At 43.2% G+C, this 11070-nt stretch overlaps 1 protein-coding gene across 1 annotated transcript; it reads right to left on the reverse strand.

The window, feature by feature from the left end:
• Positions 1-3622: 3622 nt before the first annotated feature.
• On the reverse strand, positions 3623-6929 carry LOC131237906 (peroxidase 72-like). The gene is made up of 4 exons (XM_058235962.1): positions 6625-6929; positions 4655-4846; positions 4392-4557; positions 3623-4221 (listed from the first exon to the last, which is right to left on the reverse strand). The coding sequence occupies exons 1-4, from the start codon at positions 6832-6834 to the stop codon at positions 3809-3811; spliced, it is 981 nt and encodes a 326-aa protein (XP_058091945.1). The 5' UTR covers positions 6835-6929; the 3' UTR covers positions 3623-3808.
• Between the last annotated feature and the right edge of the window lie 4141 nt (positions 6930-11070).

Here is an 11070-nt window from a genome sequence, read left to right on the forward strand (position 1 = left end):
GATCAAGAACAAAATTCATTACTCTCTCACCCAACAAGCTCGACCTCGACTCGACTCGAACCACTAGATCAACTCGAACTCGACTCAATAGCTTTGACAAACAAGCTAAGCTTCAATGTTGAGCTCAGGGCCAAGCTCGAGCTCGAGCTCAAACTCGAGTACATCATGGACAAGCCAAGCTAAGCTTGGCCCACCTCGACTCGACCCGGCTTGATGCCTACCTCTAGTTAGTATGCAATCCCCCAGCATTTCAGCACAAGAAATGGTTTGCTTACTGAGTTAGTATCCAATCCCCCGGCATTCCAGCACAAGAAACGGTGGAAACAACTACGGCTACCATTGAAAGGTACCCAGGCCCAACAACTCTGTTGATAGGGTTACTCTGACCTCTACGAAATGGAAAACACAAATATCAGCTTAATCCAAAACTTCAAGTTTTTGACAGTGGGTTTTCAATCCCCACTGTGTGGTCTACTTGACCCATAGATCTGTTTCATTTTTTGTTCCAAGTCCTAAAATAGCAGGAAAGAATGGATGGACTGTGTGGATAAAACACGTACATTACAGTGGGCCCTGGCAGGGACGGGACGCTTTCCAAATATGATACATTCCCCTCGGGGCGGCCGTCTTGAATATGATATGCATTCGACATTTCCCTCCGGCTGTCCATGTGGAGTGAGGTATGATGAATAAGAACCGTCCATCTAGTTTTTTATGATTTAAATGGCCGGTGTTTTAAAATAACACGCTAGTATATAAAGTCTTAGTCGTTATTTCTCTCTTTTTACTCCTAAATTTCAACCGTCAGCCTATTTTGTCTTTTACCGTTCATTTCAAAGTCTCTAGTGCAATGTTTACGAACATCACTTTCAGGTGAATTTCTACATATTGGTCATAAATACTGGGTTCGTTTGGATCTACGGTCTAGATCCACATTTTGTCAAACTCACAGATAGTGATGTAGGTGCTCTATCACATCATCGTAGATACGGCTCAATCGTGACACTAGAATGCTACGTGAATCCGCGCGAGGAGAGATTGACGGACGCATATTGCCTGCAGCCCTAAGCTCTGTGGGGCTCACTAAGATGTATGTGTTATATCCACTCTATCCATCAGTTTCACCAGCTCATTTTAATGCATGAAACGAAACGTGAGACGGATCCAAAACTCGAGTGGACCACGCCGGAAGGAAAAAGTGGGATTGAATGGCCTCTGCTGAAACCTTCTTGGGAACCACAGAAGTTTTTGCTGAAGTTGATATTTGTATTTCTCTTCATCTAGTTCGTAGTCACCATATGAACGGTTTGGATGGTATATAAACATCACGGTGGGTCCTAGTAAGGTTTCAACGGTGGAAATCTTTCTTCCCACGGTTTCCTGTGGTGTGGTCCACTGGATCTTTAGATCTTGTTCATGTTTGAATTTTTAATTTAAAATGAGTTATCCAAATGGTTGGATGGACTGGATGTAACACATATAGGACGGTAGATCCAACAGAGCTCAGGCTGCAGGAATCCCTGCTGCAGGCCATTGGGATCCACGAGGTTAGTTGGGGCGCACGTGCCGACGGTGAAAGTCCTGGCCCATAAGTCAAGCTAATCCACTCATCAGGTAGGCCACACTCGCACGAGGACGAGGAACGGTTTGGCTGGAACTTGGAACTAACGGACGGCTTCCATTGGCCGTTGGCACCCCTGATAATCATAGGAGCCTTGATCTCGGAACTGGGTATGATCACGGGGAGCCCACCAAGCCCATGACTTGAATCTGGCACGGGTGATGATATTCACGTCTTCACACTCTCATCGAGCGAATAGCTTGAGCATTTTCGAAAGCATTGCTCGGCAGTCGGCACCTAACCTTGCCAGAAGGGCTGTTAATGGGCCGGGTGGCGCGCCGGCTTATAGATCTGGCCCACCTCCGGCTTCACTTGAACTGAAATATTAAGCCCGTGGGTCCCTCCAGGCCTAAATTTTAAATACATTTGTTAATTATAAATCAATCATGGTGGGACACACCAAATGAACGAACTAGATCATCTTGCATAAATGCGAGTGGCTGGGATTGGGCGAAAGCGGTGTATTGTTAAACGGGCCAGGGCACAGCCTGGATCGGGCTTAGGTTTACCACAGTGCTTAGCGTTTGAATAGACCATGGGCTGCCCGGGTCCGTTGCAGCCCTGCCACTGAGGATGCGAATTGGCTACTGACGCTGCCAGTAGCCACCTGGCTATTGGTTGGTGCTCTGTGGGCCCAAAATGATTTATGTGTTTCATCCACGCTGTCCATCCATTTTTACAGATCATTTTAGCGGTTAATCCAAAATTTTAGAAAGATTTAAATCTTAAGTGGGCCACACCACAGGATAACAGTAGTGCTTGAATATCTACCATTAAAAACCTCCTAGGGCACACCGTAATGTTTATTTGACATCCAACCCAATGATTATGTCATACAGACATAGAAAAAACAAATATCAACGTGATCCAGAACTTTTGTGGCCCCAAAAAGTTTTTAATGGTGGGTATTCAATCAACACCGTTTTCTGTGATGTGGCCCACTTAAGATTTGGATCTATCTCACGTTTGGGCTCATGGGATAAAATGATATGGAAAAAATTGGATGCATGACGTGGATGAAACACACACATCATGGTGGGGCCCACAGATCACCGACTAGTAGGGCTGCTGGCAGCGTAAGCATCCAGTCCGCATCGTACCGTACCGCCTATAGGATGAGCTGTCTTCCGCAGAGGGACATCGAACATGTTAAAAAAAATCCAAGCCATTTCAGCCGTGGACCATCAACTGGCATCAAAATGCTAGCCATCTGTGAGCCCGCCGTGTTTTATATGTAAATCGACTCCGTCCATCAGGTACGAACCATTGCTGAACCGTGCGAAAAAAAAAAAAAAAAAAAAAAACGATCAGCCCAATAAAGAAGATGCCGATGGGCCACACCGATTTGACCATGTAAAATTGCTCGTAAAACTTCTAGGTCCGCACGGTGTGGTCTGTCAGATATTTGGATTAAGCTGATTTTTTTATTTTTTATTTTCAATTCATTTCGGTAAATTACACCTGATCAATGCATTTGATGAAAGACACACAACACCTATGGTTAGCATCTCATCTCCATTGTTGACGATAGTGCAGCCCACCTGAGCCGTTTATCTCGCTAATTTTTTTTGACCCAGGTCCTAGAACAAGAAAAAAACCTGATGGACGGAGTGGATTTTACATATACAACATGTGGGCCCCACAAGCTTGGGTGTTTTAGGCCCTACTTAAAACCGGTGGGGTAGAGGTTTTCGGTACACTAGACAGTCGCAGATCAGATCCAACGACCCACATACGCCGTGCTAAGGCATGGGCAGCTCTCTGAAATAACTGATACATGCATGGAAACACGATAGAAACAAAAAATTCCGGCACCCACAACACAATGTTTTTAAGACTCAGGACGTGTTTGATCTGACTCGTCCGAGTCGACTCGGGCTCAGTCAGACCCGGTCCGGTTCATTACAAGCCACCCCTAGCTCGAACGAGGTGCTACTCACCTCATGGACGAACGAGTCTGGCCGAGTCACCTGAGTCTTTAAACCATCCCTAACACTATCCTTGAAACAAAAGCCAATAACTTAAATTCATCAATTCAAATTGCCTTACAACACCAGAACCAACTACAACAGGCCATCACTCACAAGGAATCAAATAAAATAAAATAAAATAAAATAAGACCATGTGGCACACATAACACTTATTACCATTTCGTCTCCCAAGTAATCACAGCCGATCCGTAGCCCATCAGGCATTAACCTTCCTACAATTCTTCCTAATTTGTCCTTTGGACCCCACCAGAGGTGTTATATTTCCCATGTTAACCATTGATTTAGCGAATTGCTTGAAGAAAAGCTCGTTGTTCTCAGCATACTTCTTCACTAACTCCATTGTCGCTTTGCTCTTTGTAAAGAGAATCTGATCTGAACTCAAAAGGCCCTTCGATGCGATAATGTTCTTGAAGTAGAAGTTATCGAATTTCGCAGGAGTGACAAAATCCAGAGTGAAGAGATTCTGGTCCCCGCCCGATCTTGGGCAGCCCGACCGGAGCTGAGCAGCATAAGATTGGTCGAGTGTGGCATCGGGCTGCCCGTTGCCTGATTGGTTGTAGAGCCTCTGCCTGAAGCTGGTGCACCGCGAGAAACCGATCGTGTGGCTTCCTGTATCAGTTAACACCGGCGGTGCAAGTTAGAAGTGAACATGGATGGACAAATCATGTAAATTCGATGCGAAATTCAGCTAACTTCTCAACTTCACTGAGTTATGACTCAATTCAGAATAGAACGAGTCAGACTGAGTCACTGAGTCTTGAAAAGTCGTGAAAGATTACCCGAAAGGGTGACAAGATCGACGATATCCAGACCCTTTAGCTTGAATTTTGTGATGATGGTTGGTAGGGTATTGTTTGGTGCAGGGATGTTGTTGTTTGAGCCACTTATGCTTGCACCTGTGGAGTCTCTTCTACCCAATGGAACCACCCAACTTGGACCACCAGACTAATAGCCACAAACAAACATTAGTTAGTGGACAGTTTAAAAACTCAACATGACTCGACCAGATTCTACAAGACTTGAATAAACATATGAGCTATACCAAAACTGTGGAATCTCTAGCAGCAAGAGCCAGAGCATCAGCACAAGAGACTGTTTGTGGGCACGCCTTCTCTAGTTCGGATTTTATCTCGTCGATGACATCGAACCCGCGGGCCGAGTTGCGGTTCGGGACTGATCCCTTCTCACTGATTATACTCCCACTGCTGTCCAACAGCACTGATCCATCACAGCCCTGCAAAAATCCAAAAAACATAAAGTAAAATGAGTGGGGCCCAGAGATAGTTGCTGGCTTGTCGGGGTGTCAATGGGCTGGGCCTGGATGGCTGAGTCCTGTTGTAGCCCAGCCGACAAAGTAAGTCCAAGGGCTGCGCCCTGCCTGGTATATGATGGGCTAAAACAGAAAGGCCAGATTGGAAATTGCCGGCCATCCACTTCTGTGTAAGATCTGACCTGTTGATTATGTGTGCTGGAACATGTATGATATATGACGAAAATGTCATTGAAACCCAGAACAGGCTGGGCTGGGCCGATCTATTAAATACAGACCAAGACTGGCCCAATTACTAAATGGGCTTACATTTTAGGCAAGGACAGGCTTATTATTCCAGCCCAATCTCGGCCTAAAAGCCCACTGGCCGGTCGATGGGAGCTTGATGGCCGCCCCTCCTATCGACAGTCCTGGTCATTCTAATCAATGACCAAAATACCCTCCAATAATGCAACTGAAAAGGTTTAAAGGATGGGGACACGTCGTCAAGTGACTATGGAAAAAGCAAAAGCAGATCTGTCGTCTAGGTACGCAAAAGTTGGGACAATTTGGTATATTACTAATAGAGACAGGTGTGCACGAGTGGAGCCGAGCTGAGCTTCACCAGCCTGTGCTTGGCTCGGACAACTTGAGTCTCACCTCGTGACCGAGCTCGGCCTGGCTGGTAGCTCGATCCAGTCTGAGCCGAGTTTGATCTGAGTTTTCGAAGATAGATGCTACCCACTGAAAAAAATAGAGAGCGTGAAGGAGAGGACTCACTTTGAAAGAAGAGCTCGTTCAGACAGATGCTGGAATAAGAAATGTTGCCAGGCGAGTATGAGAGTATTAGACGAATGGACGGTCAATTTAGGTGAAAGGAAGAGAGAAATAAGTTAAGGTCGGGCGATTTGGGTGAAAAGAAGGAAGAAATGAATTATAATTACTGAGTTGGACGAAATGAGTAGGGTCGAGCAAATGAGAGTTTTTTTTTCTAAAAATCTTATATATTCACTTAAAACTCAATTCGAGTCGAGTTGAGTCGAGGTAGGTCCAGGTCAAATTCGACTCAAAATATTCGGAGCTCTCAAAAAAAGGCTCATCTTGATTCGAACAGAATTTCGGTCCGAAACGAGTCGAGCTTTTTCGAGCTAAGTCGAGCGAGTTACCGAGCTAACTCTGTCGGTGCACAGCTCTAACAGAGAGTAACACTCCTCGGGCCGTAGATTGTTTTGGACAATGAGCACACCAGATAGGGGTACTTTAGTAAATCTACCCTACAACATGCAGTCGAGCGGGGTCCCGTCCAACTGACCCGCGAAAAGTAAAATAGCCATGCTAGAAAAAAATAAATAATAAAAAATCAAATGACCAAAATACCCTCAAATATTGAGAATATGTTGGACGACGTAACTGGCAATGGGCCCAGCCCGACGCCCGCCAATCAAGGGCATTTACTGCCAAACCGGTTCATTGAGGTCAGGGATTCATCCCGACTCACCTGCTAAAAAACTAGTCCGATATGACCAAAATGCCCTTGGCTAATGGACGATGTTCGGGACAAGGAGGCCACCAAGTAGGGGTACCTTAGTAAATCTACAGTAGACGGGCAGTCGGGGCCAATCCCGTAACCATTGGTAGAAAAGGGCTCGACCCCAACTGACCCACCAAAAGGAAAACGGCCATGCTACATCCTACAAGTAAAAAACCTTCAAATGACCAAAATACCCTTGAAACAGCACTGAAGTAGGAAGAAGAAGAAGAACCTTAACGAAGCAGTCGTGGAAATGTAGCCTAACTAAAGAAGCGGCCATCCTCGCTTCTCTGGCCACTGCTTTTGCGACTACAGACCGCACGATCTCCTGAGCTTTCGGGCAGGAATGATCGTAGAACTGTGGGGATAAGCTGTGAGAAAAGCATAGAGGACTGAGAGCTAAAACTGAAAAGACCATGAAAAATCTCATAGAAAGAGCCATCTCTCTCTCTCTCTCTCTCTCTCTCTCTCTCAATAGAAGAAACCCTGAGAGCTGAAGAAATGAAATTTTCAACGCTTTAGGTTTCTGTGATGAAAGCTTAAGTGGGCTTTGGCATTTATAGAATAAAGATTGGAGAGAGAGAGAGAGAGAGAGGAGTTGTTAGCTCTGCACCCTACTCGAGAGAGGAGTTGTTAGCTCTGCACCCTATTCTATCTACTAGTCTTGATAATTGCTAAAGCGATGCGGTTTGGGAGCGATTGGAAAATGTGAATCTGTCCCGGAAGGTCAGGGTGGACCACTCATTGGAGGCGCATTTGTTTGTATAATATGGCCACTTGGTATTTTATTCCTGACCGTCCTTTTTACTTCTACAAGTGTGGCCCACCTGATTAGTGGACCAGCTTAAATTATTGGCACGTTGCATTGACGCCAAGGAATACCCTTAAACCCAAGATCCGTGAGGCCCACGGATGTTTGTGTTAAATCCACTCTCTTCATCTGCTTCGTCAGCTCATTTTAGTAAATGAATCTAAATATGAGGGAGAAGCAAAATTCAAGTGGGCCACGACACAAGAAATAGCGGAGACTGATCCCCACCGTTAAAATTTCTTCGGTGTCAGCCTCACTGGAATTTTTTTTTTAAAATTTTTTTTTTATCAATACACATTGTTCATGTTGGTACGTCTGCCAGGGTTGACTCCTTCAATATTATCTCAGGCTATGGGGCCCACTAGATAATTAGTAGCCTGGAAATCACACATATCAGATGGTCTTTAATTGTCGGATCTGGATCTCGACAGTTTCTAATTGCCCATTTGTTGGTCAGCAAGTTAGATGATATATCTCTTGAAATTCGACTCTGATGTGCGACCTATATATGCTCCATCTGCAGTGGGACCCACAACCTGAGCGTCTTAGATTGGCCTGGGTGCATGCAATGTGTACTGTGGACGTACCGTAGTATCATTGGGAGGGGTGCGTGGGACCCCTGACTATGGGGCCCACCTTGACGTATGTGACTACATCCATGCCTTCCATGTATATTGAAAACAGATTTTAAGATCCAAATCTAGGATGGACATAGTACAGCAAACGGGGCAATAATTCACCATTAAAAATTTATTATGGGCCACCAAAACTTTGGATCAAGATGATAATAGTGTGGTCTCTTCGTATGCGTCTTTGTAACCTTATTAACAGGTTGGATGGCAAATAAACATTCCGGTGGACTCTATGAAGTTTTTAATGGTGAGGATTCAATCATGACTGTTTCCTGTGGTGTGGTCCACCTAAGATTTGGGCATGCTTCATTTTTGGAAATACACACTAAACTAAGCTTTGAAAACGGTTGGACGGTGTGGATTTAAGGCATATACATCACTGTGATCCTTGCAGTTAGGAGTCCCACTCTCCTCAGAGTCTCACCTAATCAGCTCATTTGAGCTTTTCCCTAGTGGCCATAGACACTCATAGTAGTGATAAGATCAAATCCTGTTTGGTGTAAAATGACCAAAAGGCTTTCACATCTACATTAAAAATCAATCACATCAACCCCAATCATAAAATAATATATAGATGTAATATAATAGGACGAGGGAAATAATACAGTAGACCATATTTTCTGCTCCTTGATTCATTGAATTTCCTACTGTGGACAGCCTGGTCAATCCGTTAGACTTAATTTGCGGAATAAAGAATTGCCAGAAAATAAAAGATTAGGTCTACGTAACGGTGGTGGATTATTGGCCGCACTGGATATATCATAACTATTTTCTCACAAGTCTATGCACTAAATAGAGTTTATGTTTAATTGAAAGTACCATGAATACCCGTTTGGTGTTTAAATTGATGTGATGCACATCCGTATACTCAATTTAAATATCGAACGATTGAATCATTCAAGTTGTTGATTATACAAGGTCCCCACCAGATCTAAGTTTTATGCATAATGACTTACCATATCATTTCCCATATCATCATATTTATAATCGTGACGATTTGAGACTCAACTAAGATACACCATAGGGATCAATTAGGAACAAGAACACCCAATGTTCGTTGTGCCATGCACGAGACCTACCGTGGTGTTTATATGATGCTCGGTTAGTTCTTCTAAAATTCCTCTCGGTGAATAGATTTCCCAAAAATCATGCCATTCCAAAACTGAGGTGGTCCATGTCATGTGAATTTAAATATTATATGTATGAATTTACACAGGCACACAGCAGATTATTTGAGTTTTGTATTTGTGACACTCTGTTAATTATTGTGGTCACATGTGGGCGGACACATGTAAGCGGGCGCACATGTGGGTGAGTGGGCTCCAAGGTGGTTGACAGGCTACTGTGTGGCTGACAGATTACTATGCACACAATAAAAGTGGAACTTTGCTTCACATCAGAAACATTGTTCGAAGTAGTGGTGGCTATAGGTTGAGTTCTTTATTTAATAGACATGATATGTTTTAAATTCATGAGTTTTGGCAAAGCGGACAATATTATGTGCTATAGGGACAAACCTTACAAGTAGTATCAAAGCCGAGATCGACTCTACCCTCGGTGAGAGATATTGTGACGCTCCATCACTATAGTCACATATGGGCGGATACATGTAGGCAGACACATTTTAAATCCATGAACTTCAGCGGAGTGAATAATATCATGTGCTATGGAGACAAGCCTTACAATATCAGCCTGATTTTTAAAATTAGTGCTAGACTCAACACATGCCCATGATAAATATAAGTTGTCTCATGCACTTAAAAAAGTCTTTTCCATGCATTTGGTATAACTCCTTGATAATTTTATGTTATGATTTGGACGGTGGTTAAGTGCATGGGAACCTTCCTATGTTTATTGTTACATTTGCTCTCGTTCACATACACATTAACTATTTGAACGGTCTATTAAATCCAGTCTACTATTCACAGGGTGTCTGAAAAATCATACTGATGAAATTTCCAAAATGCCCCTTCTAGTGGCAAGCAAAAAATGGAAGGAGAGGATCGTTCCTAGAAAATTGGTCTAACCCATAGTCTATGATCGTCTAATTGTTGTGATGGTATTATAAAATTATGGAGTTAATCTAATGAACAGTTTATAAAAGTGAAATGGACGCCAACATATCCAAATGCAACCATGTGCACGGAAAGATTTTCATTTACTTAACTCACTATATCATTTTTCTTTTACAAGTACTTCACTAGAAGTACATCACATGTACTTCATGAGGAGTACTTCATGGTTCCTTGGAAATTAAGCTTAATAGGATAAGCTTCTACAGGCAGGTGTCCAACTCATCCATCAAGGTCAATACACCTTGGAAGTTTGATGTCCCAAAATCAGGTCCATTCAACTTTAATGTGGACCACAAACAAAATAAACTTTGAAGTTTTTTTTGGATGGTTTTTTTTATTGTTTTTGATGACGATAGGATGACCCAAAAAAAATTAAGCCCACATGATCATTAGGTGGGCCACATGATAGAAAATAATAGTTTAACCATCCAAAAACCTCCACATTAACGAAGTGGGCCCCACGCAACGACCTGATTTTTGGGCTGTCTTATTTTCATGGTGGGTGACCTACTACATAATTACATAATTTGGATTCATGCACATGAACAGGTGGGCCACACACTTGGGAAATGTGACTTCAGGAGCCGACCTTTCTGAGAAAAGTCAGACGGTTTTAAAGGTTCAATCATACACATGAAGGCCAATATGGTCACTATATTCCTGTGACGTAGAAGAAGAAGGAAAACCATGGTCAATCATACACATGAAGGGCAATATCTTTTGCCGATCTTCAACGTTAGATTGCATGGGCTCATGCATCATGTGCAGTCTCGTTGACTGCAATGACCTGGAAGGAGGGGAGTTGTTTGGTACTCTCGGCCAGAGCTGACAGTTCATACGCATGCATCTAGAATTGTAGACGTGGCATCAACGTCCTAAATTCTAGGGCCCACTATAGATTGGTCACATACACCAAAATGAGATTGACTCTAGCATAAATTAATAGAAATTAATTTGTTAAATCTGGACCGTTCATTTTGATTGTTGCATTGGATACCATCCAACTAGCAGTTGGGACATTGGTTTGACTGAATCATCTACAGTAAGGACCACAAATTAGAAAGATTGATTTAAGTGATATATATTAGATTTCTGAATGCATGTGTAGGAAGTACATATTTTATAAGAGTATTTGAATTTTTCTCTTTGAAGGGAAATGC

The sequence above is a fragment of the Magnolia sinica genome, chromosome 2 (assembly GCF_029962835.1).
Source record: "Magnolia sinica isolate HGM2019 chromosome 2, MsV1, whole genome shotgun sequence".
NCBI lineage: Eukaryota > Viridiplantae > Streptophyta > Magnoliopsida > Magnoliales > Magnoliaceae > Magnolia > Magnolia sinica.